Genomic DNA, 26805 nt, shown 5'->3' on the forward strand with positions numbered 1-26805 from the left:
GGATGGAGTCTCACTCCTTAAACAGTTTCAGTGGTCCTGCTGGATTCAATGGAGTCTCACTCCTTAAACAGTTTCAGTGGTCCTGCTGGATTCAATGGAGTCTCACTCCTTAAACAGTTTCAGTGGTCCTGTTGGCATGGATGGAGTCTCACTCCTTAAACAGTTTCAGTGGTCCTGTTGACATCGATGGAGTCTCACTCAAACAGTTTCAGTGGTCCTGTTGGCATGGATGGAGTCTCACTCCTTAAACAGTTTCAGTGGTCCTGTTGACATCGATGGAGTCTCACTCCTTAAACAGTTTCAGTGGTCCTGCTGGATTCAATGGAGTCTCACTCCTTAAACAGTTTCAGTGGTCCTGCTGGATTCAATGGAGTCTCACTCCTTAAACAGTTTCAGTGGTCCTGTTGGCTTCGATGGAGCCACACATTGGTATGCTTGAAGAGGCTTTATTGGCACTTCAAGGGAGTCACACATCGTGGCCAGAATCAATGACCAGTTGACTTTCAAGGAGTCTCACCCTCTTAACGGACCCATTACTGTTTGGTCAGAGAGCCCCCTGGGGAGATATCAGAGGCCTCTTGGACAGAGCGATCAAATCGGTAACGGGTCCCCAGTTTAGCGCTGGGTTCAAGGGCAGCGCTCCTTGCAAAGCAGTCGCCGCCTTTGCAGCTTATACAGGTTTCATCGCAATGTGGATATGCTAAAACCTGGCATGGATTTGGCTCTCCAGGACCGACATTGAAGAACCCTGGATCTAGACTCACACAGAGAAAATGGTGGGACACCCTCAAGAAATGGTTCATTCCGGGTTTCACTCACTGTCGGCATTTGCTTCCTCTGGGTGATCCACACACCGGGCTTCTCATCTTCACAGTTTCTTTTCTTGCAAGGTCAGGTACACTCTCTCTCTCCCTCAGCACAGCACAGAGGCACACATTTAGGCACAAGACAGATTCTCAGTTCCTCCAGCAGAAAGTGCAGAATTCAGGTAATGTCCCTCAGATAAGATGTCAGGCAAACACCAGACTTGGTTGCCCAGAAGCTCTTGGAATAATATGTGGAACACTCCCTTCCTCGGTCATGAAGAATTTGGAAATGGAACAAAGTGGGTTGGTTCGACTCCCATTTTTATACACACTTTCTAGGCAGCATATGTGCATCTATCTTCTCAAACATCATAATTGGCTTGGTGTGGTTCTCTTTCAAGTGTCTTTCTCAGCCTGCTCTCCAGACACAATCTGTGTAAAGTGATGCTTCTCATTGCTGTTAGAAACTGGGCTGTCTCTCAGAAGAAGCACCCAATGCATGAGTACAATTTAGTGTTAGACAGATCTCTGCACCTAGAGGTCCTCTGCCATCCTACAGTAATAATTAAGGAACGACATAAGGAAGGCTCCAGCTAGAAACTGTGTCACCTTGACAAACACTCTCAGGCTTCTGTCCCATGCATACTATCGCACTGGAACCGAGCTAAACCCCACTGGGGAGCGCTAATAAGGGCAAAACTCATCTTGGCTTGCTTGTGTTCAGGTTTTGAGTGGGGGGAGGCTGGCCTGGCAGTTATGTTATGAAAATCTATGGAGTGCATAGCTACCCGAAGGCCTACCAGTGCTATACAGAAAAACCTTTGAATATACGGCTTTGGGACACAAACTAAAAGAACTAAGTTTTTAATAGCCGCCGGAACGACATCTCCTTATAATACACAACCAGAGATGACCACCAGTTGAAAATTCATAAATTGGTGTCTCTCAGAGGGATCCATCAACTCATGATCATCACAGTGGTTTTATTAATTCAAGGAATGCTCTAGAGTCTAGCCATGCATATTTCAGGAAGGAACAGTTGATATCTTGTTCTATATTCCTTGATCCATTTGCCTTTTCCAAGGAGGATTCAAGCAAAGCTTTCTCACATATGTCTTTCATCTACTGGATTTAACATTGAAGTTTTATTTTGTTTGTTTGGAAATATTAGACCAAATACAAACTGAAATACTTAGCCACAGATTCAGCAAATCATGTTTATACCAGCAAAGTAAAAATAAGAGACCACTGCAACTTGAGAAAACTAAATTATTCACAACAAAGAAAACCAAAGCAAACAATTTCTTCTACATTTTAGGAAAGTTAAATTTGTATGTGTGTACACTCTGCTAAACATAGAAATGTACATTATAGAAATATGTTTGATTGTGCTTTTTCTATTAAGGTTTGTACAAGACTACTGAGTTTGCATATTCCTTCTCTCAATTTGGCACTTTCAGGTAGAAAACATTCTCAAGATAAAATCGTAGGTCAGAGGGAACTATTAAATAGAAAACGTTGATTCATCTGTCCATCTGCGCCAACCTCCAGCTCAGGGCTTTCTGGTTGCTTTACATGATGATCTTCTACAGCACTTTAGTCAAAGTAGAAAAATCCTGGGTCAGGCACCTCATAGGACTGGTCCATGCCCACCTCCTCCTCACCAAAGGCTGTCTTGAGCACCCTTTGGGTGTCCTGGCAGAATTCATCCAGGGCACTGTTTAGAAGGGTGTATGCTGCCACAAAGGATATGCCCCCAGAAACAATATGGCTGAGAATTGGCACACGGGACCTCACCATGCTTGCCACCATTTGCCCACTCTGGGCAGCATCTTTCAGAACTGTCTGCACCTTGTGCCGAGAAAGGTCCTTTCCCAGCATAGACCTTATCTGGCGCTTGAGATCATAGGGCGCGGCATTTGCTCTTTTGGACAGCGCTAGAAGGGACTCATCATCAAGGCCAAAGTGCTTCTGGTAGCTGCTCAGAGTCTCTATCAGCGAAGGGATGCTGCAGTCCACGGGGTGATTAGGAAGGACGGAGATGATGCAGGTGCTCAGGGCCTTCTTCCAAACGTGTCTCTTCAGTGACTCTTTCTTCTTCTCGATGACCTCAGCAGTGATGTTAGGCAGGGACAGAAGTAGCACATGCCTCTTCTGCCCTGTAAGTTCATCAACAAGTGTATTGTGGAGCTTCTGAAAATCATATTTATGGAGTTCAAAGCTAGACAACAAGAAGACCTTGGGGTCCTCCACCCCTGCCTTTTCCAAGCTGCGGATGCAGTCTTCACGTATCTCATTGAGGACCTGCGCCTCAGAGAACTTGGCCTTCTTTCTTCTCTTGCATGCCTCCATATCCTGGTCTATCTTTGACCGTACAAAGTAGAAGTTTTTGTTCATTTCCCTGATGCTCCTTGCGAGGCTTGCATGGTTCTCACGAAAACGTCCGGAGGCAAGAAGGATATAGAAGTCGTATTTTTCAAAGTTTACTTGCTGCAGGTACTGAGTTGCCTGAAAGTTGGGTGTTCCGATGCCTGGCAGATCCCAGAGCTGAACAGTCGGTAGCTTTGGATGTGGGTAGCCCTCGGCCACCATGGTGGTCTCTGTGACACCAGTTTTAGCAGCCCCGGGCTCTTCATCACCAAGGTTGCGCATGGCATTTATGAAGGTGGATTTCCCGGCACCAGACTCCCCAGTAATGGCGATGTCAAGTGTGGTGGTCTCCAGTGACCTCAGGAGGGACTGGATCTGGTTGGAGACTTCCGATACCACCTTGGATTGAATCATTGTACTCATCTCCTTCATATCCAGCTCCCGAACCTCCATCGCACACATCCTGCCCTTAGAAAGGGAAAGAAAAGCGAAAATATGCAGTTAGTTCTTACTGCCATAAGCACACTACTTTAAAGTTAAAATGGCAAGACTGAGTGTTGAAGATGTGGCATTAGACTCCTTTCCATGTTGCATCTTCGAGGCGAGGACTCAATTGGGGAAAGAAGTGGTATTCAGTGTCGGCGCATAGCCTAAGGTGGGTGCCTTTCTACAAGACTCTACAGGTGAGTGTATCTGAACATATTTAATGACCAGCCTAGCCCCTGTTTTTATAGGGTACCTGTAAGGAGGGGGAGAGGAGTTTGGTCTCAATGCCCTTTAAAGCACTGATGTCTCCATGGGGTAGGTGTCTATTGGTGTATCACCTTGAGAGCAAGGATAGTATTCTATTTCATTTTCTCTGGATGTATGGTCCAGGGTGGATCCACTCATGACCAATCAAACCTTGGCAACTCTCTAGAAGGGGCTCTTCTGTAGCGACTGAGTGGAGAGTGAACAATAACTTTTGTAATGGTGACGTGAGACTGAAGTCTCTCTGCACTTGCAATGTTTGCTCTCTCTGTCGAAAAATAGCTTAAAACAGACAAATGAGGTAGTGTTGTTTTCATGTTTCACTTTGGAAGCTTCGCCTTTGGAGATGACAAGTGAAATGGAGTCACTATGGGGGTTATTCTAACTTTGGAGGAGTGTTAATCCGTCCCAAAAGTGACGGTAAAGTGACGGATATACCACCAGCCGTATTACGAGTTCCATAGGATATAATGGACTCGTAATACGGCTGGTGGTAAATCCGTCACTTTTCCGTCACTTTTGGGACAGATTAACACCTCCTCCAAAGTTAGAATAACCCCCTATGTCTGTTCAACGTTTTATTTGGCCTACTTCAGAGCAAGTGGGAAGTGTAGTCTCCAACACTATGCTTCCTAAACTTGTTAGAAACAATTTTTAGTATGACAAACATTTGTAACCCACCTAGCTTTATTGGACATGAGCCTGGCGATTATTTTACGCAGAGAAAGCGTTGTGTGTACTGCACTGTCATTTACAGCACATTTTCCATTCAAATGGGCATGAAAAATTGCACATACAGTTTTACTGCTAACAATATACTGCATACAAATTATAATGTGTCAAAATACAGTTGCAGAGTGTTTTCATCTGTTTTTATCCTATTAAAATATTTGTTTCCATCAAGATTCAGAATTACTAAAAATGTGCTCATTTTTGCTGTCCCAACTGCCGAATATGTACTGTTCATTTATAGGCAGTTACATTTTGTTGGCCTAACAAAAAACTGAAATCCTACAGCCTTTCCTTTCACAGAGTAAATTATGTGACAGGTTGTCACATTCATTGCCTTTACTTTTCTTTCTCTGTCTGTAAGGTGAGAGTAGCTTGTAAACACCAACCCCTGTCTTTAAAAAAATGAGCAGTAATTTGTCAGGAGACATAGCCTGACATCTGACATCTGTCTTTGAGCAGCAAATGTGACAAGATAAATACAGAATTGGAAGCCATCTTTATTTATTGCTTGGACTTTCCTGACCCACCAGAAATGTGCTCCTGGAAACCTGCTCTAATGTTTTATATCTGTTAAAAGCTCACTCCTAAAGGTGTGGGTGAGTGCGGCCCTGGACATCCTTGTAGCCTATGTCTCCTCCAGAGTGAGGACTACAGCCATGGGTCTCAATTTACACATGCTCTCCTCCAGAAAGAGTAAAGTAGAGTTATGGGGTCTCTCTCTAGATCAGAGGTCTTCAATCTGGGTGTCGGGACCCCCAGGGGGGGCTGTGGAGACCTGGAAAGGGGGTCTCACATTCCCCCAGCTGATCCTTAAAATACTGCAGCTGAACTTTAATTTGAGTCTCCTGTGCTGCGAAAGCTGCACAGACAGCTAAGGAGACTTTCAGCCCAGGGTTTCTGCTTCCTGAATGAAAAGCAAATGTGCTCTACAAGCTGATCTGCAAATGTAAAGGGTGCTTGGGAGCAGCTTTAAAAGATCAAAGCTTTGTGAGGACAAATATTTATTTCTTTTGATGGATAGTGCGAAGAGTTAACAACTGAGCTGTGAAGTGCATGCTTTTAATTGTAATTGTATTTACACAGCGCTTACTTCTCCTGGAGGTGTTGAAGGGACAGCTATTAAAAAAAGGTATTGCATATGCTCTGATGTTACTTAAATCCACATTTTGGAAGCACAGTTTTATAATAAACCTTTTTGTAGTGGTGTATCTTATACTGTGTGCAATGCAAGTATAAAATAATGCCTTTTTATAGATTCACTGTGCTTTCTGTCACAGGATGTGACCTCATGGCACTAAAAATACACAAGTCACTATTCTCAACTGTACTAACAAAGATTTAGTTCTGTTGCACTCCGGTTAAACACAGACCTCTGCAGTGCATTAACTAATAGAGGTTTCATAATGCACTACAGTGCATTTCCCAATGAGTAACAACTTTATTTTATTTATTTTTAATTTCAGCTGGCTATTAATTTATATGTAGCTACCTGGCGGTGAAAGACTTAAAAAATTTAGAGAATATTTTGGGTTTATTTCGGAGAGGTTTGCGCTGCTGGAGCATCACTTTTTTTTAATGCTCCAGCATCACTAGCCTCTCAATCGTACCTATGAGCTGACTCAAAGCCACCCTGAGTGGATTGAATGGCCTTGTAGATATGGAGTAAGGCAAGGCAGTGCAAGTTGCTGCATTGCCTTACTTTCCATCAAGGAGGTGTTCCACGGGCGTTGTGGTGGGTGTTCCTATGCAACACAGATGGATTTTGACACTGCCCCAGATTTACAAAATCACGTAAACTGGAGCAGTACCAAAACCTTACGTCTCCCAAGAGCACGCATAATGAGGAGACATTTTTAATTTCTCCTTGTTTTTTTCTCTTTCCATGTGTGCTGCTATCTGCCACACATGTAAAAAGAGGTACAATGCCTTTCTGGATTGTTTTTCTGCAGGAAGGTGCCCCTTCCTGCACAAATGCAATCCTGCCTATGTTGGCACTAGGCAGCAATTGTGTGCCAGCGCAGGGGAAAAGGACAGAAATTTACTGTATTTCATAAATACGGTCCATTCCTGCCCTTTTGTATTGGAGTGTGGCAGTGTAGCAAGAAGACTTGCAGCTCTTCCCCATGTCAATTCCTAATAAATGAGGACCTTTGTTTTTAGCCACACCCTTGACCACGCCCCCACACTCACTGATCTTTGATTTACTAAACACTGTTTAATATTTTTTCCTCACAGTAAAAATGATTTGCTGTGGGAAATGGGGATGTTTATTACTGTTGATGATGAGGAGTTCCAGGTTCTATATTTTTTTATCAGGAGGGGGTCCTTACACCTAAATCTTTTGAAGAGGGGGCCCCGGCATCAAAATGTTTGAAGACCTCTGCTCTAGATAGATCTTGTGCAGAGTGAGTGGGGTGTACAGTCCTGGGCCTCTTTCTTGATAAGGCGCCCTGCAGGGTGTGTGTGTGTGGTGGGCGGGGGGGGGGGGGGGGTTAGAGTCCAGGGCCTCTTTCTAGATAATGTGTCTGTGTGTGTGTGTGTGTGTGTGTGTGTGTGTGAGAGAGAGAGAAAGAGAGAGTGCGCGTGTGAGAGAAAGAGAGTAGATCGTGTGTGTGTGTGTGGGGGGGGGGTGGAGGGGCAAGAGTACAGACCAGGGTCTCATTCTAGATAAGGTATCTTGCAGTGTGTGTGTGTGTGGTGGGGGGGGAGCACTGTCATACATCACCGAGCACTGTCATACATCGCCGTGCACTGTCACGGATCACCGCGCACTGTCATACATCGCCGTGCACTGTCACGGATCACTGCGCACTGTCATACATCACTGCGCACTCTCAAACATTACAGCGCACTGTCATACATCACCGTTTACTGTTATACATCACCGTGCTACGTCATACATCACCGAGCACTGTCACAGATCACCGAGCACTGTCACAGATCACCGAGCACTGTCACAGATCACCGAGCACTGTCACATCGAGCACTGCCATAGATCACCATGCACTGTCACCGATCACCATCATAGATCACTGTGCACTATCACAAATCACCGTGTACTGTCACAGATCACCGTGTACTGTCACAGATCACCGAGCACTGTCACATCGAGCACTGCCATAGATCACCATGCACTGTCACCGATCACCGTCATAGATCACTGTGCACTATCACAAATCACTGTGTACTGTCACAGATCACCGTGCACTGTCACCCAAATGTCAGTTCCAAGTACGGTATGGAAGCACAGGCCTCTCTCTGCAGGGCACTTAAAGGCCGCATAAAAAACTTCCGGGCAGACAGGAGACCCCAAGAAGAGAAGCTGCTCTCACACACCCTGGACCAGAACAGATGAGGATGGGATCCAGATGGTGCAGGGTTCCAGGAGAAGGAGCAAGGTCCCGAGAGAAAGGATGCAGGAGGGAGTAAAACACCGCCACACAGTTACGGGAGCATGTTCGGCACATGACGAGCAGGTTCAAGGTCTTTAAATAGGGAGAACCAGGAAGTTGAACAGAAAGGCAGAGGAAGTGACATACAGGAAATGGTTCCACCATGGTGGACTGGGATAGAGCCATACTAGTTTAGGAATAACAAAACTCCCCATTTCCTGTCAGGTGAGTCAAAGGAGCCGGGAGAGCATCATGCAGTGAGTTGCAAGAGACAGAATGAATGCTGACATAAGAATCTTGTGGCTGGTTGAAGTGCACGGGACAGGGGCATGGCCAGCAAGACGGCTCCTGACTGTTGAAACTCCCATCAACGGGAGACATAATCCCCCAAATGTCCTATCTGAAAACTGACAATATATGAAGAGGCTAAAATGTGGTGGGGATGGATGACTGACCGCATTCATCTGTGAAAAGACCACGAGCGCTGTGGCCATGAGTGCAGCGATCAGGAGTCCTGACCCTCCTTGGTCGATATCCACAAAATGGCCGACAGTGACTTGCCAAAACTGAGTGCAGGCTTATAAAGAACCCACATCACGCAGAAAATAAAGTATTCCATCCCTGACTGGAGGGGTGATGTGGGTGGCGAGATGGGCAGCAGTTGATGACCGTGGGTTGAGGTGCGGCTGGAAGAGCTGGGCGTCCTGAGGCGTTCCACCCCTCCCTGGCCAGTTGGGATGGTGTGAATGTGGAAGTAAACGACTCTTGGAGGGGAAAGAAGACCAGTGCTTAATTTGTGCTTGCTGTTTCCGGTGCTGAGCACCGGCACTTATTTCTGAGGGCCGGTGCTTAGTTTTGTGTCTCAAGCATTTACTGCGAGCAAAAGACACGTGGGAAAGACGGAGGAAGAGAAAAACGAAAAAGCGTCAGAAAGGGGAAAGGCAGGAAGCTGCAAGAGAGAGCTGAAGGTGCAGGGAGTGGCTATAAATGGACTGAAGAGGCCCGAGGTGGCTTCAGGATTAGTATTCTGTGTTCACACATTTAATTGCAGCAGCCGCGTGTTTAAGAGGACAGCCTTGAGCACCGGCACCTTTTTATTTACAAATTAAGCACTGGAGAAGACTTCTGAAGAATGAAAGTGACGATATGTAGGTGGGTCTTTTGTGGACAGAGTGAACCCCCCCTAGCATGGGGGTCATACGATCTTCTATAGGCAAGGGAAGTGTGGGTGCATCCTGTGGAAGGGTCGTGATTACCTCCCAGTACACCCGTCCAAGGCTCCCCCGTCCCCTTTTGTTCTCACAGTCCTCATCCCTAGAAATGGGAGGCTGGGGGACCAGCTAAACATTGAATATATCCAGGGGATGCTGTGTGAATGGTAATCCCAGGCCTAAACTGCTAAACAAGAGGGGCCACAAGGAACCATAGGACATCGTGCACCTGAGTGGGCGGTGAGGAATAACCTCACCGGACACTGCGACTGTGCCCCCGCCCCCTAAGAGACTGACTACACGGTTGTATGCGCCAAGAAGCAGGGGAGGGCTGATAAATGAGGAACGGAGACTCTACAGCATTGGAGATGGGGTGTGGTCGTACAGTGAAGAACATGTAGCAAAAGGATGGACAAATATGCGTTTTGGGCTGCAAGAAGCCAGCGGACGCAGCAGATAAGGGGAGATGCCCCACCTAGTGGTGATGAAGGCTGCATTCAAGATGCATAACCCGCCTTCAAACATATGATAATGGCCATTAAAGACACCAAGAACAGTGCAATCTCTCCTTGCCTAAAAAAATTAATATGACGTTGTGTAATGTAAATGGTACCTATGTTAAGTGCTCCAACACCGGCTGGTTTGCGCTATATAAAACTGCAAAGAGGGAAAATCCAAAGGATGGCTGTAATAATGTGATGAAAGCCTCTTAGCAATAACTCCATGTGCGCCACCACTAGATTTTAGAGTGGAGGTGGTCCGTTCACCAAGGTGCCCCCTGTAGTACCAGGAAGTTTGCACTGCAGCCTGCAGTCAGGGCTTCCACAATTGTCCAAACATTGCGCCTCTGGGCAAAACACGTTGTTCCTTGCTATCTGCCACCATCCTCTTAACAGCGATGGATGTCCTAAACAAAATCCGAAGAGGCCAGTATTCAGCGTGACATATCTTCAATATGAAAGAGGTTGGTTAGAATGGAAATCATTTTAAGTAAAGGCAATGTTTGAAGGTAGGCAGGGTTGGAGGGGGACGTGAAAGGATGTTCAGTAATTACTGCCTTAAACGGACAACAGGGCTGATGCTTAGGGTGTGGCTGGCTATTGAGGAGGGGCCTCCCACCTCCACCGCCCTCGGCCATCTCATCCTGTAGACCTCCCACTGAACGCTTACCAACGGCCAAGTAGCAGATTGACAGCACCTTAAAACACAGACCAGCCCCTGTTGTTTCTACCTTTAGGGTCAAGTGCACGAGCGCTCTGATGTGTTGTAATCTATCTGTGGGCTTTTAACCACGCCCACCGCACGCCCATCACTATCACTTGTTCATGAGCTTGCCTTTCAAAATACCTTTGTTATCATTAGTAAATGCTTTACTTTTGTCCCTCCTTGGGGCAGTTTCGATACCGCCTTGGCCAACGACCCTGTTACATGGATAATTGCATGTTTACCCACACGTTTAACTGCAAGCAAACTTCTTTTCCATTTTGTGTTTCTCCTTCGCACTCATGCTCATGGCAGCCGTGGCATTTTGAATTGGCTTGCTTATGTCAACTGTTTTACTTTTCATTTTCAATGTATATGGCAATAAAAGTCCAGTTAGGAATTGACAACACTAATAGCTCTAACGGAGCAAATGCGAGACCGATTGCATTGCAAATGCTTGTTTAAAGTATATCGCCTGCACTGTGGAACTTTGGCTCCATTTAGAGCAGTATAACTCTCTCACCTCATGTCATTGGCTATTTACAGTATTGTTCCGCCTACCTGGCAAGTGCCTGAACTGGTTGCATGAGGGTACTTTTTTATGTCGGAAAAGTTCACACGATTGTCGGATTCAAATCTTTAACTCCTATATGCATACTAAATGGAAAATAATCGTATTTTGTTCCCTCGCTGCGGTAAACAACATCAGTGCGTGCAGTAGCAGCGACCGGTTGGCTTTGCCAATGCTTATTCCCAGTGTAGGCTGGGGGTTGGAACCCCAGCTCTCACGCGCCCCACTGAAGGTGACGTGTGGCCCGGGCTGGGCGCACCTGACAGGCACGGGATGGGAGAGAGCCCGGGGCACGGGATGGAGGGAGAGAGCCCGGGGCACGGGATGGAGGGAGAGAGCCCGGGGCACGGGATGGAGGGAGAGAGCCCGGGGCACGGGATGGAGGGAGAGAGCCCGGGGCACGGGATGGAGGGAGAGAGCCCGGGGCACGGGATGGAGGGAGAGAGCCCGGGGCACGGGATGGAGGGAGAGAGCCCGGGGCACGGGATGAAGGGGAGGGAGCCCGGGGCACGGGATGAAGGGGAGGGAGCCCGGGGCACGGGATGAAGGGGAGGGAGCCCGGGGCACGGGATGAAGGGGAGGGAGCCCGGGGCACGGGATGGAGGGAGAGAGCCCGGGGCACGGGATGGAGGGAGAGAGCCCGGGGCACGGGATGGAGGGAGAGAGCCCGGGGCACGGGATGGAGGGAGAGAGCCCGGGGCACGGGATGGAGGGAGAGAGCCCGGGGCACGGGATGGAGGGAGAGAGCCCGGGGCACGGGATGAAGGGGAGGGAGCCCGGGGCACGGGATGGAGGGGAGGGAGCCCGGGGCACGGGATGGAGGGAGAGGGAGCCCGGGGCACGGGATGGAGGGAGAGGGAGCCCGGGGCACGGGATGGAGGGAGAGGGAGCCCGGGGCACGGGATGGAGGGAGAGGGAGCCCGGGGCACGGGATGGAGGGAGAGGGAGCCCGGGGCACGGGATGGAGGGAGAGGGAGCCCGGGGCACGGGATGGAGGGAGAGGGAGCCCGGGGCACGGGATGGAGGGAGAGGGAGCCCGGGGCACGGGATGGAGGGAGAGGGAGCCCGGGGCACGGGATGGAGGGAGAGGGAGCCCGGGGCACGGGATGGAGGGAGAGGGAGCCCGGGGCACGGGATGGAGGGAGAGGGAGCCCGGGGCACGGGATGGAGGGAGAGGGAGCCCGGGGCACGGGATGGAGGGAGAGGGAGCCCGGGGCACGGGATGGAGGGAGAGGGAGCCCGGGGCACGGGATGGAGGGAGAGAGAGCCCGGGGCACGGGATGGAGGGAGAGAGCCCGGGGCACGGGATGGAGGGAGAGAGCCCGGGGCACGGGATGGAGGGAGGGAGCCCGGGGCACGGGATGGAGGGGAGGGAGCCCGGGGCACGGGATGAGGGGAGGGAGCCCGGGGCACGGGATGGAGGGGAGGGAGCCCGGGGCACGGGATGGAGGGGAGGGAGCCCGGGGCACGGGATGGAGGGGAGGGAGCCCGGGGCACGAGATGAAGGGGAGGGAGCCCGGGGCACGAGATGAAGGGGAGGGAGCCCGGGGCACGAGATGAAGGGGAGGGAGCCCAGGGCACGGGATGGAAGGAGGGAGCCCGGGGCACGGGATGGAGGGAGAGAGCCCGGGGCACGGGATGGAGGGAGAGAGCCCGGGGCACGGGATGGAGGGAGAGAGCCCGGGGCACGGGATGGAGGGAGAGAGCCCGGGGCACGGGATGAAGAGGAGGGAGCCCGGGGCACGGGATGGAGGGAGAGAGCCCGGGGCACGGGATGGAGGGAGAGAGCCCGGGGCACGGGATGGAGGGGAGAGGGCACGGGATGGAGGGGAGAGAGCCCGGGGCACGGGATGGAGGGGAGAGAGCCCGGGGCACGGGATGGAGGGGAGAGGGCACGGGATGGAGGGGAGAGAGCCCGGGGCACGGGATGGAGGGGAGAGAGCCCGGGGCACGGGATGGAGGGGAGAGAGCCCGGGGCACGGGATGGAGGGGAGAGAGCCCGGGGCACGGGATGGAGGGGAGAGGGCACGGGATGGAGGGGAGAGAGCCCGGGGCACGGGATGGAGGGGAGAGAGCCCGGGGCACGGGATGGAGGGGAGAGAGCCCGGGGCACGGGATGGAGGGAGAGAGCCCGGGGCACGGGATGGAGGGAGAGAGCCCGGGGCACGGGATGGAGGGAGAGAGCCCGGGGCACGGGATGGAGGGAGAGAGCCCGGGGCACGGGATGGAGGGAGAGAGCCCGGGGCACGGGATGGAGGGAGAGAGCCCGGGGCACGGGATGGGGCACGGGATGGAGGAGGGAGCCCGGGGCACGGGATGGAAGGAGAGAGCCCGGGGCACGGGATGGAGGGAGAGAGCCCGGGGCACGGGATGGAGGGAGAGAGCCCGGGGCACGGGATGGAGGGAGAGAGCCCGGGGCACGGGATGGAGAGAGAGAGCCCGGGGCACGGGATGGAGAGAGAGAGCCCGGGGCACGGGATGGAGGGAGAGAGCCCGGGGCACGGGATGGAGGGAGAGAGCCCGGGGCACGGGATGGAGGGAGAGAGCCCGGGGCACGGGATGGAGGGAGAGAGCCCGGGGCACGGGATGGAGGGAGAGAGCCCGGGGCACGGGATGGAGGGAGAGAGCCCGGGGCACGGGATGGAGGGAGAGAGCCCGGGGCACGGGATGGAGGGAGAGAGCCCGGGGCACGGGATGGAGGGAGAGAGCCCGGGGCACGGGATGGAGGGAGAGAGCCCGGGGCACGGGATGGAGGGAGAGAGCCCGGGGCACGGGATGGAGGGAGAGAGCCCGGGGCACGGGATGGAGGGAGAGAGCCCGGGGCACGGGATGGAGGGAGAGAGCCCGGGGCACGGGATGGAAGGAGAGAGCCCGGGGCACGGGATGGAAGGAGAGAGCCCGGGGCACGGGATGGAAGGAGAGAGCCCGGGGCACGGGATGAAGGGGAGGGAGCCCGGGGCATGGGATGGAGGGAGAGAGCCCGGGGCACGGGATGGAGGGAGAGAGCCCGGGGCACGGGATGGAGGGAGAGAGCCCGGGGCACGGGATGGAGGGAGAGAGCCCGGGGCACGGGATGGAGGGAGAGAGCCCGGGGCACGGGATGGAGGGAGAGAGCCCGGGGCTCGGGATGGAGGAGGGAGCCCGGGGCACGGGATGGGGCACGGGATGGAGGGAGAGAGCCCGGGGCACGGGATGGAGGGAGAGAGGCCGGGGCTCGGGATGGAGGGAGAGAGGCCGGGGCTCGGGATGGAGGGGAGGGAGCCCGGGGCACGGGATGGAGGGAGAGAGCCCGGGGCACGGGATGAAGGGGAGGGAGCCCGGGGCACGGGATGGAGGGAGAGAGCCCGGGGCACGGGATGGAGGGAGAGAGCCCGGGGCACGGGATGAAGGGGAGGGAGCCCGGGGCATGGGATGGAGGGAGAGAGCCCGGGGCACGGGATGGAGGGAGAGAGCCCGGGGCACGGGATGGAGGGAGAGAGCCCGGGGCACGGGATGGAGGGAGAGAGCCCGGGGCACGGGATGGAGGGAGAGAGCCCGGGGCACGGGATGGAGGGAGAGAGCCCGGGGCTCGGGATGGAGGAGGGAGCCCGGGGCACGGGATGGGGCACGGGATGAAGGGGAGGGAGCCCGGGGCATGGGATGGAGGGAGAGAGCCCGGGGCATGGGATGGAGGGAGAGAGCCCGGGGCACGGGATGGAGGGAGAGAGCCCGGGGCACGGGATGGAGGGAGAGAGCCCGGGGCACGGGATGGAGGAGAGAGCCCGGGGCACGGGATGGGGCATGGGATGGAGGAGGGAGCCCGGGGCACGGGATGGAGGAGAGAGCCCGGGGCACGGGATGGAGGGGGAGAGCCCGGGGCACGGGATGGAGGGGGAGAGCCCGGGGCACGGGATGGAGGGAGAGAGCCCGGGGCACGGGATGGAGGGAGAGAGCCCGGGGCACGGGATGGGGCATGGGATGGAGGAGGGAGCCCGGGGCACGGGATGGAGGAGAGAGCCCGGGGCACGGGATGGAGGGGGAGAGCCCGGGGCACGGGATGGAGGGGGAGAGCCCGGGGCACGGGATGGAGGGGGAGAGCCCGGGGCACGGGATGGAGGGGGAGAGCCCGGGGCACGGGATGGAGGGAGAGAGCCCGGGGCACGGGATGGAGGGAGAGAGCCCGGGGCACGGGATGGAGGGAGAGAGCCCGGGGCACGGGATGGAGGGAGAGAGCCCGGGGCACGGGATGGAGGGAGAGAGCCCGGGGCACGGGATGGAGGGAGAGAGCCCGGGGCACGGGATGGAGGGAGAGAGCCCGGGGCACGGGATGGAGGGAGAGAGCCCGGGGCACGGGATGGAGGGAGAGAGCCCGGGGCACGGGATGGAGGGAGAGAGCCCGGGGCACGGGATGGAGGGAGAGAGCCCGGGGCACGGGATGGAGGGAGAGAGCCCGGGGCACGGGATGGAGGGAGAGAGCCCGGGGCACGGGATGGAAGGAGAGAGCCCGGGGCACGGGATGGAAGGGGAGAGAGCCCGGGGCACGGGATGGAGGGGAGAGAGCCCGGGGCACGGGATGGAGGGAGAGAGCCCGGGGCACGGGATGGAGGGAGAGAGCCCGGGGCACGGGATGGAGGGAGAGAGCCCGGGGCACGGGATGGAGGGAGAGAGCCCGGGGCACGGGATGGAGGGAGAGAGCCCGGGGCACGGGATGGAGGGGAGGGAGCCCGGGGCACGGGATGAAGGGGAGGGAGCCCGGGGCACGGGATGGAGGGAGGTGGAGGGAGAGAGCCCGGGGCACGGGATGGAGGGAGAGAGCCCGGGGCACGGGATGGAGGGAGAGAGCCCGGGGCACGGGATGGAGGGAGAGAGCCCGGGGCACGGGATGGAGGGAGAGAGCCCGGGGCACGGGATGGAGGGAGAGAGCCCGGGGCACGGGATGGAGGGAGAGAGCCCGGGGCACGGGATGGAGGGAGAGAGCCCGGGGCACGGGATGGAGGGAGAGAGCCCGGGGCACGGGATGGAGGGAGAGAGCCCGGGGCACGGGATGGAGGGAGAGAGCCCGGGGCACGGGATGGAAGGAGAGAGCCCGGGGCACGGGATGGAAGGAGAGAGCCCGGGGCACGGGATGGAGGGGAGGGAGCCCGGGGCACGGGATGAAGGGGAGGGAGCCCGGGGCACGGGATGGAGGGAGATGGAGGGAGAGAGCCCGGGGCACGGGATGGAGGGAGAGAGCCCGGGGCACGGGATGGAGGGAGAGAGCCCGGGGCACGGGATGGAGGGAGAGAGCCCGGGGCACGGGATGGAGGGAGAGAGCCCGGGGCACGGGATGGAGGGAGAGAGCCCGGGGCACGGGATGGAGGGAGAGAGCCCGGGGCACGGGATGGAGGGAGAGAGCCCGGGGCACGGGATGGAGGGAGAGAGCCCGGGGCACGGGATGGAGGGAGAGAGCCCGGGGCACGGGATGGAGGGAGAGAGCCCGGGGCACGGGATGGAAGGAGAGAGCCCGGGGCACGGGATGGAAGGAGAGAGCCCGGGGCACGGGATGGAAGGAGAGAGCCCGGGGCACGGGATGGAGGGAGAGAGCCCGGGGCACGGGATGGAGGGAGGGAGCCCGGGGCACGGGATGGAGGGAGGGAGCCCGGGGCACGGGATGGAGGGAGGGAGCCCGGGGCACGGGATGGAGGGAGAGAGCCCGGGGCACGGGATGGAGGGAGAGAGCCCGGGGCACGGGATGGAAGGAGAGAGCCCGGGGCACGGGATGGAAGGAGAGAGCCCGGGGCACGGGATGGAAGGAGAGAGCCCGGGGCACGGGATGGAAGGGAGGGAGCCCGGGGCACGGGATGGAGGGAGAGAGCCCGGGGCACGGGATGGAGGGAGAGAGCCCGGGGCACGGGATGGAGGGAGAGAGCCCGGGGCACGGGATGGAGGGAGAGAGCCCGGGGCACGGGATGGAGGGGAGAGAGCCCGGGGCACGGGATGGAGGGGAGGGAGCCCGGGGCACGGGATGGAGGGAGGGAGCCCGGGGCACGGGATGGAGGGAGAGAGCCCGGGGCACGGGATGGAGGGAGAGAGCCCGGGGCACGGGATGGAGGAGGGAGCCCGGGGCACGGGATGGAGGGAGAGGGCCCGGGGCACGGGATGGAGGGGAGAGAGCCCGGGGCACGGGATGGAGGGAGGGAGCCCGGGGCACGGGATGGAGGGGAGGGAGCCCGGGGCACGGGATGGAGGGGAGGGAGCCCGGGGCACGGGATGGAGGGAGAGAGCCCGGGGCACGGGATGGAGGGAGAGAGCCCGGGGCACGGGATGGAGGGAGAGAGCCCGGGGCACGGGATGGAGGGAGGGAGCCCGGGGCACGGGATGGAGGGAGAGAGCCCGGGGCACGGGATGGAGGGAGAGAGCCCGGGGCACGGGATGGAGGGGAGATCCTACCCCGCGGTACCTGAGACTGCTGCTCTGTTTTCGTTTCTGGTCGGTTCTCTCGAGGTCCCCTTGTGCCTTTAGTTTTCTTTTCTCCCTCCTTCGCAGACCGTCTCTCCTCCTCCAGTCACCGGCGGGTCCCACTCTTCAGTCTGCTTTCCTCCCTTCTCCTCCTTCCACCCTGTCCTTGTCTCTTCCCCGGTGTCCCTTGTTGCTCGCCCGCTTTCGCTTTCTCTTATTTCCTGTTTCCCGCTTGTGTTCTCTGCGCTCTCTTCCCCCTGGTTCTGTCGGTCTCTCTCCTTCCTCTCCCCGGTCTCTCTCAGGCGCTGTCTTCCTCTCTCTCAGGCGCTGTCTTCCTCTCTCTCAGGCGCTGTCTTCCTCCCTCTCTCAGGCGCTGTCTTCCTCCCTCTCTCAGGCGCTGTCTTCCTCCCTCTCTCAGGCGCTGTCTTCCTCTCTCTCAGGCGCTGTCTTCCTCTCTCTCAGGCGCTGTCTTCCTCTCTCTCAGGCGCTGTCTTCCTCTCTCTAGGCGCTGTCTTCCTCTCTCTCAGGCGCTGTCTTCCTCTCTCTAGGCGCTGTCTTCCTCCGCTGCTGTTTTCCGCTCGGGGTCCCCGCCCTCTGATAGGAAACCGAAACTTGTGGTTCCCCGAGTGTTCTGACGCTTGACGCTCCCCCGTCCGAATCTGCACCCCCTACGTCAGAGGGGGCTTGTTCAGTCAGCTCCTTCCTGAATGTTTCAGCTCGTGTGTCCGTCTCCGCTCCCCCAGCGCGATGCTGCGCATGCGCGAGCGCTCACAGCAACACAGATTCAAACGAGGTGTTTAACCCCGTCGCTGCCAATGTTTAACCCCTTCGCTGCCAGGACTTTTCCTTCTCGGGTGCCAGGGATTTTTTTGTTTATTTGGGGATCTTCGCTTTTAGGCCCTCATAACTTTTTGTCTATATAAGCTACGCAAGCCAAATTTTAGTTATTTTTTCCCCACATCCCAGGGATTCTACAGGTACCCAGACTTTTTGGGTTCCCCTGAAGGAGACAAAGAAATTTGCCAAAATGCAGCAAAAATTTCGTTTTTTCAAACAAGTGAAAAAAGGGCTGAAGATGAGGGCTCGTGTTTTTTCCTTGAAAATGGCATCAACAAAGGGTTGGCGGTGCTAAAATAACCATCTTCACAGCTTTCAGGAACGGGCAGACTTGAATCAGAAAACGCAGTTTTTCAACCCAATTTTGGCATTTTACTGGGACATACCCCATTTTAATGTAGACAAAATTTATAATTCACCAAGGGGTCATTTGTGTAGATCCTACAGTGTTTTTCTACTGAAATAACAACATAAATAAAAAATAATAAAATTGACGTAAAAAAAAAACAACTGTTTTTCTCCACGTTTTACTCTGTAACTTTTTTCTGCGAAGTTAGATTTTTTAAAGCAATATACTGTTACGTCTGCTGGACTCTTCTGGTTGCGGGGATATATTGGGCTTGTCGGTTCATCAATAACCCTAGGTACCCAGAGCCAATAAATGAGCTGCACCTTGCAATGGGTTTTCATTCTATTCCGGTCGTACATCAATTCATTTGCTGAAATATAAAGATTGAAAGATAGGATTCAAGAAAACCTTTGTATTTCCAAAATGGCCACAAGATAAGGTGTTGAGAAGCAGTGGTTATTTGCACATCTCTGAATTCCGGGGTCCCATACTAGCATGTGAATTACAGGTCATTTCTCAAATAGATGTCTTTTTTACACACTGTCTTACATTTGGAAAGAAAAAATGTTGAATAAGACAAAGGCCAATAACACTTGTTCTTCTATTCTGTTTTCCCACAAGTCTCCTGATAAAAATGGTACCTCACTTGCGTGGGTAGGCCAAGTGCCTGCGACAGGAAACGTAACATGGACACATCACATTTTTACATTGAAATTTGACGTGTTTTTTGCAAAGTGCCTACTTGTGGATTTGGGCCCCTAGCTCATTCAGCACCTAAGAAAACCTAGCAAACCAGGACATTTCTTAAAACTAGACACCTATGGGATTACAGAATGGGTTGGCTTGTGGGGCACTCACCAAGTTCCTTTACCCAGAATCCTTTGCAAACCTCACAATTTGTCCCAAAAAAAACATTTTCCTCTCATTTCAGTGACAGAAAGTTCTGTAATCTGAGAGGAGACACACATTTCCTTGCACCCAGCGTTCCCCCAAGTGTCCTGATAAAAATGGTACTTCACTTGTGTGAGTAGGCCTAGCACCTGCAACAGGAAATGCCCCAAAACACAACGTGGACACTTCACATTTTCCTAAAGCAAACAGAGCTGTTTTTAGCAAAGTGCCTAGCTGTGGATTTTGTCTTCAAGCTCAGCCGGCACCTAGGGAAACCTACCAAACCTGTGCATTTCCCCCAAGTCTCCCGATAAAAATGGTACCTCACTTGTGTGGGTACTCCTAGGTCTTGCGACAGAAAAAGCCCCAAAACACTATCTGGACACATCAAAATTATTAAATACAAAACTACCTGTTTTGGTGGGGAGGGGGGCACCTGCGTTTTTGTTCCTGGATTCAGCAGCCATCTAGGAAAACCTACCAAACCCAGACATTTCTGAAAAATAGACACTAGAGGGAGTGCAGGGTGGTTTGACTTGCGTGGATCCTCCAATGTTTTCTTATCCAGAATCCTCAGCAAACCTCACATTTAGCTAAAAAATCTAAATTTTCCAACATTTCTGTTTGGGATCACCCCACCGGGACAAATTTCCTACCACCCAATGTTCCCCTCAGTCTCTCGTTAAAAATGATACCTCACTTGTGTAGGTGGGCCAAGTGCCTGTGATAGGGAAGAGCCAAAAACATGTGGAAATCGAGGGGGAAACAAAGCGGGTCCAAAAAGGCAGATTGAAATAAAAAAAATGTTGTCTGACAAATGCAGCATAATTTTTATCGGTATAGAGGAGACAATGTTGAGAGGTAGGAGGTTTGTGTATTCCTGCAGATTCCGGAAGGTTCCATCACAAAAATGTAGTAGAAATGTGTGATTCCCAGCAAAGTTGGAGGTTTGCAAGGCATTGTGGGAAAGAAAATGGTGTGGGGTGTAGGTGAAGCACACTATCCTGGAATCAACTAGATGTTAAGTTTTCAGATGTGTCTAGGTGTTGTGGATGTTTCTAAATGGCAGCGTCCCAAAGTCCAAAAAGCGCAGCCCTCAACATTCCAAGTGGCACACTTTTGAGAGTTACCAAGCTCTCATGGCCCAAACGTAAAACCAAGACCCAAAATAATTGGGGGGGGGGGCAGGAATGGCCTAAAAGTAATTAGGCCCCACCGGGAGTGACCCTTGACTAAGGGGTGGCTCCCCACATATAAAAAATAAAAAAGAAACAAAAAAATAAGTTATCCCTGGTCTCTAGGGGTTTTCTGCCCACCCTGGGGGCAGATCGTCCTAATTATATTAGGCCGATCTGCCACCGTGGGGGCAGAAATGGCCTACAAATGTTTTGCCCCTCCTTGGGAGCGGCTCTTGCACAAGGGGCCACTCCCCTTCTGAGTAACTATAAAAACAATAAAAATTCCCTGGTGTCTAGTGGTTTCTGCCTCCCTGTGGGCAGTAATGGCCTAAAAATAATTTCCCCCCCCCAGGGGGTGACCCTTGCCTAAGGAGTCACTCCCCACATATAAAAAAAAATATATATATATATCCCTGGTGTCTAGGGGCTCATATTAGGCCGATCTGCCCCCATGGGTTGGTGGGACTGGGCAGAAATGGCCTAAAAATATTACGGGCCCCTAGGGAGCGACCCTTGCCCAAGGGGCCGCTCCCCTTATGTGTCAGCATGCTAAAAAAATAAAATTCCCTGGTGTCTAGTGGTTTCTGCCCCCAGGTGGGGCAGAATTGGCCTAAAAATAATTTGGCTCCCGGGGAGTGACCCTTGCCTAAGGGGTTGCTCCCCACACATAAAAAAAAAAAATTAAAAAAAAAATTATCCCTGGTGTCTAGGGGCTTTCTGCCCCCGGGGGCAGATCGGCCTAATTATATTAGATCTGTCTGCCACCAGGGGCGGCAGAAATGGCCTAAAAATAATATGGACCCCTAGGGAGCGATCCTTTCCCAAGGGGCTGCTCCCCTTATTGACAGTACCTAAAATAAAAATTCCCTGGTGTCTAGTGGTTATTTCGGCTGCCCAATCGCATTGCGATCAAACAGCAGAAATGCTGTGAGAGACAAGTAAGGTAAGGTCTTTCCTTTCCTTTCTTGTCCCTCCCGCCCCACCTCCCGGTCGGAAGAGAAATGCAAAAGCATTTCTCTTCCGGTGTTCTAGCTGTCTGCGCATTCCCGTCTGTCTGCGCATCCCCGTCTGTCTGCGCATCCCCGTCTGTCTTCGCTCCCCCTGATGTCAGAGGGTGCTCAGGAATACCGCTGCTGCCTGTATGTTTGAGTTTGTACGTCTGTCGGTGCCTCCCCAAACGTGATGTTATACAGGCATATCGCTGGATGAAATACTTATCCTTGCAAGGTCACACAATCTGTCCAATAGTCGCAGAGGACATGGATGCTGCCCTAGCGCGATCTGCTCCGGCACCAGGCCAGGCCAAATTGGGCCCAGTAAAGGAAGAACGGGTTGACGCCGTCCAAGGATGCTACAATCAGCCGCATGTGGCTCGACCACCGAGACTGGAGAAAAAGAGGTACGGTAGCTGTGGTCTAGAGCACAGGATACCAGGAATATGCCCTGCCAAGGGTAAGAACTTCTCCAAATGTGATAAGCCCAACGATTTTGCCAAAGTTTTCCGAGGGAGGTGGCCCAGATCCGTGACCATGTTGGCCCGGAAGGCGGCAATAAAGCAAGTTACGCCAGACGATGGCACTGGGATGGTGGCGGTTGACGCATACCCAGGCAACAAACCCTACGAGGATGATGAAGATAAGGAGATATTTGTTGTTTCGTTTGCTGACAGGTTGGACCAGAGGTGGAGACCACCACCCATGTGTACCATAACGGTAAATGGCACGACAGTGCTCATAGACACTGGGGCGTCAGTAAACGTTATGGATGTGGAACAATACAGCAAGATATCTCCCCCACCACAGCTCACACCATGCTGGACCAAGATATATGCCCATAGGGGCGTGGACCCTTAACCCCGGCGAGGGGCGATAGAGGTTACTGTTGGTAGTGAGCGCCGTTCAACACATGCCAAATGCCATGTGTTGGAAGGCAAGAAAGGAACCCTTCTCCGATGCCACACAGTGGAAGACCTGGAGCTAGTGTTTTTCGCCTGGCAAGTCCACGACTCCCTGGCTGAGGCGGTGCTGGCCCATTTCCCGGAGTTGTTTCAGGGGCTAGGAAAACTGAAAGGAAAGTAGTTCCAGTTACATGTTGATCCTGCAGTACGACCCATTGCCCTAAAGCACCGGCGGGTGACTTTCCACTTACGAGCCCAGGTGGAGAGTGAACTACAGACAATTGAGGAGTGGGGGTCATAGAGAAGGTGACCGGCCCGACGCCCTGGGTGTCGCCACTCATCATCGCCCCAAAGCCTAAGCAGCCTGACACCATTCGCCTGTGTGTGGGCATGCGCCTTCCCAACATTGCCATAAATTGAGAACGCCACATCACACCCACCATGGATGATATTGTTGTGGATCTTAACAGAGCCCAGTGGTTCTCTAAGTTGGACCTATACTCGGGATACCATCAGCGGGAGCTAACCCCAGAAAGCCGTAACGTCACCACATTCTCAAACCAGGTGGTGCTGCGACGTTACAAGTGCCTTAGCTTTGGGGGCTCTTCGGCCGTGCATATCTTCCACAATGCCATACGGGAGACACTGTCCGGTTTGACCGGTGTCATTAATCGACATCTTAATTTTCTCCAACACGTTAGAGGAACATCAAAAACAGCTGAGAGCCACTCTCCAGAGGTTAGTAGAAGCAGGACTAACGTTGCACCGGAAGAAATGTGCCTTGTACCACAACTCCATTGAATTTTTTTGGTTACATCTTTGCAAGGGAACTTCTGAAGGTTGACCCCAAGAAAGTAGAGGCCATCCAAGGAGCAGCCTTACCTCGCAACGCCACTGAAGTCAGGAGCTTCCTCGGTATGGCAACGTACTATGGGAGGTTCATCCCCAATCTGGCCACACTTTCCGAACCTCTTCGACAGCTCACGAAGGCCAACACCCCGTGGGAGTGGGGCATAGAAGTGGACAAGGCGTTCCAAGCAGTCAAAAGTTCACTGTTGGACTCTGTGGTCATGGCATACTTCCACCCGCACAAGAAAACGGAAGTCATGGTGGACTACAGCCCCATTGGGCTCGGAGCCGTATTGCTGCAGGACAGAGCCAACAGCAGTGGACGCCAGTGGCCTATGCCAACATGGCCCTCTTGGCAACGGATGCCCGGTATGCGCAAATTGAGCTGGAAGCGCTGGCCATACGACGGGCCTGTCAGCATTTCAACTTGTATTTTTGAGGGCACAAATTTATGATGGTTACCAACCACAAACCACTGGTATCCCTCTTTGCGGGCACGGCCCGAATTGCCCCGCCAAGAATTGAAAGGTGGGCGGTGCTCCTCCAGCCCTACCGGTTTTACATTGTCTACTGGCCTGTAGTCAACAATCCTGCAGATTACTTATCACGCCATCCGTTGCGGCCACGCTCGCAGGTAGAAGAAGAGGAGGAGGATGGACGGACAGAGAGTTTCGTAAACATGATTGTGAACCTAGCATGTCCCACAGCGCTGATGGTGACGGAGATCATTGATGCCTCAATCCGAGATGCAGTCATCGGCTGAGCCAATCGGTCATGGAAATGTTTCCTTGACAAGAAGTACGATTTTGACTCTGAGGAGCGCAAGACGATGCAGTGGATTTTGAATGTGAGGGCTGGAGCTCTCTGTGAGTCCAGAAGGTCTTCCTCTCCAGGGCCAGCGCTTAGTAATACCCCGCAGTCTACACCTTAGAGTTGTAGAATTAGCTTACCAGGGTCATCAGGGGACAGCGAAGACTGTTTGCGTGAGAAGGTGTGGTTCCCCAGGATGAACGCCATGGTAGATGACCTGATACCAACAGGTGATCCCTGTGCGATCACCGCTTGAGATCCCGTCCTTGCTCCAGTGATGACCAAACCTCCCAGCACTCGACCATGGCCCCGGGTAAGCCTGGATTTTGGTAGTTTTCCTGATGGATGGCTGACGGCTGTCATGACTGACTTGTGCGCCCGGTTCCCGATGGTGGAACTGGTGACGTCCACGGCATTTGAGCATGTCCATCCTGTCTTGGAGAAGGTTTTCGCTCTCCTGGGTCTGCTGGAGGACATAACAATGGACAATGGTCCTCCATTTCACGGCCAGGAGTTTCAGGTTTTGTTCGCCATATCACACTGGTGAATTACCCCTCAATATCCCCAGGCAAACGGGGATGTTGAGCACTTCATGTGGACTTTGAACCCTGCTTTACGAACTGGAGTAAGTCAACAAGAGAACGCCAAGATATGCCTGCATGCGTTCCTGAGGGCATACCGGCAGACACCCCATAGCACGACGGGGTGTGCCCCGGCAGCGTTGATGTTTCTTTCGCCACCACAGGACTGCAGATACGCTGATGAGCAGTGGAAACCTACTGAATTGGATATACTCAAGACGCAGGAGAAGCGAAAACAGACCAATGTCTAGGCTAGCAAGAGGAGAAGGGCGAAACATTCTGACCTAAAAGTGGGGGAATCCGTCATTCTGAAGGATCACCACCCAGGTTGGAAGTTCCGTACCCCTTTTGAACCTGACATCTAGATAGTCGAGAAGAACGCTGGGACCATCGCTGCTGCCACAAAAGTGGGGCGTCAGGTGACCCGGAATGTGTCTTGGTTCTTGAGGGTGGAGCCTCGGGATGGCGATTCAGGAGCTGACCCGCTGGAGGAGAGTGGCGAAGAGCTTGAAGGAGGCTACGTTTCACAGCCAAGTTCTCCAGATGAATGCTGACCAGGAAGTGACGGAGGTCCCAGCAGAGATCTCGAAGGGTCCTGTTCCCCATATCGGGGACCCGCACGAGGGCTGAAGCAGAGCGGGAGAAGTGAAAGGTACGACCTGCTGCCCAACCCTGAACCCAGCCAAAGTCTTAAGAGACTTCATGTGTTTAAAAGAAAAGTGACTGGTGTGCATGTACAGCCAATAACTCCTGCTGTTATCTTCTTTTCCTTTCTCTCTCTTTTCTTTTGTATCTCTGGTTGTTATTGTTATTCATATGCCTTGTTCGAGGGTGAATGTTTTTGTAGTAGTTCACTAAAACATGTGGGGGAAGTAGACAATCACCCGGGCTCTCCCCTACATTGTTGCCTGCTCTGTGACACCATACGTTGTCCGGGGCGGAGGTTATAAAATAAAGAGGTGCCCGGCTTGCGCGGTATTGGCACACTAGTTAACTGTACAGCGTGCTCCAACGAGGTTTTGTTCCCCCATTAGGCCGTACAGTCCACAGTCAGCGCGACGCACCCAGCCGTGCTACAGTAACTAGAACCTCCGCCCCGCCATGCAGTTATGTCATTGAACATTTTCCTACAAATGTTATGGCCACACATCAATTTTGTTATAACAGATGTAATGAGTGCTGTAATATATGGGTTAATTATCAGCGCACGGCGAGTGCACAAGTTATATTTAACCTCTATCATATTATTTTACTTTTAGCCCTGCGGAAGTGGTGGTCTCCAGGGTGTGGGGGCTAGGCGCAGCCCTTGCATAGTTACTAAGCTTAGCCCTGGGGAGGTGGTGGTCTCTTGGGCTTCTAAAAGCACTAGTAGGGGGGATCCTGTGTGCCCCCATCCTATTTTTAAGCCATAATGCCCTGAGGACCTGGCCAACCCTGGGGAAAAATAACTGTGAAACTTGGGAGACCATTTTTTTAAACCTCTGCAAAATCTACAGATCCAGCCGCAGATTTTGCAGATATTTAAAAACAAAATACCTTTAAGCCCTGGTGGGGTCCCAGGGGGACCCCTGGACCAAAGCTAGTCTGTTAGACTATACATATCCCGTTACATTTTCTTTTTATGTTTTTATTGGGACTCTGGGAAGCTGAATTCCACTGGTGCCTGGAAGAATGTATGGGATTTAGGAGTGTACGTACGTCTGATGTCTTAGGGGTCACCTCCTCTCCATTCTTAGGTCTGCACTACCCACAGTGCATTTACTGCCTCTGCAATATATACAGCATACCTTTTGGGGTTTGTAGCCTATTCATTGCTTGCTGTTGGACCGGACGCAAAAACGACAAGGTGATGGATGGAATGCTTGAATTAATCCCGGCCCATGGAAATTGCTCGGGCAGCATCCCATTACAACATTTCTTTTGCCCACCATGCCACCATATCACCCCAGTTTGGAACCTGC

The 26805-nt window shown here is 53.7% G+C and overlaps 1 protein-coding gene across 2 annotated transcripts; it reads right to left on the bottom strand.

Moving 5' to 3' along the window:
* Nucleotides 1-1932: 1932 nt before the first annotated feature.
* On the bottom strand, nucleotides 1933-18180 carry LOC138246581 (interferon-inducible GTPase 5-like). 2 transcript variants are annotated; one of them, XM_069201268.1, is made up of 2 exons: nucleotides 17454-18180; nucleotides 1933-3639 (listed from the first exon to the last, which is right to left on the bottom strand). In XM_069201268.1, the coding sequence occupies exon 2, from the start codon at nucleotides 3636-3638 to the stop codon at nucleotides 2403-2405; it is 1236 nt and encodes a 411-aa protein (XP_069057369.1). In that variant the 5' UTR covers nucleotide 3639; nucleotides 17454-18180; the 3' UTR covers nucleotides 1933-2402. The 2 variants fall into 2 exon arrangements, with proteins under 2 accessions (XP_069057369.1, XP_069057368.1); XM_069201267.1 differs by having other exon boundaries at nucleotides 1933-3644.
* Nucleotides 18181-26805: the final 8625 nt, after the last annotated feature.

This window comes from Pleurodeles waltl, chromosome 7 (assembly GCF_031143425.1).
Source record: "Pleurodeles waltl isolate 20211129_DDA chromosome 7, aPleWal1.hap1.20221129, whole genome shotgun sequence".
Lineage (NCBI taxonomy): Eukaryota > Metazoa > Chordata > Amphibia > Caudata > Salamandridae > Pleurodeles > Pleurodeles waltl.

What these genes read in the sequence shown, in the direction of transcription:
- LOC138246581 (XM_069201268.1), bottom strand. Translation starts at nt 3,638, where the DNA reads ATGTGTGCGATGGAGGTTCGGGAGCTGGATATGAAGGAGATGAGTACA.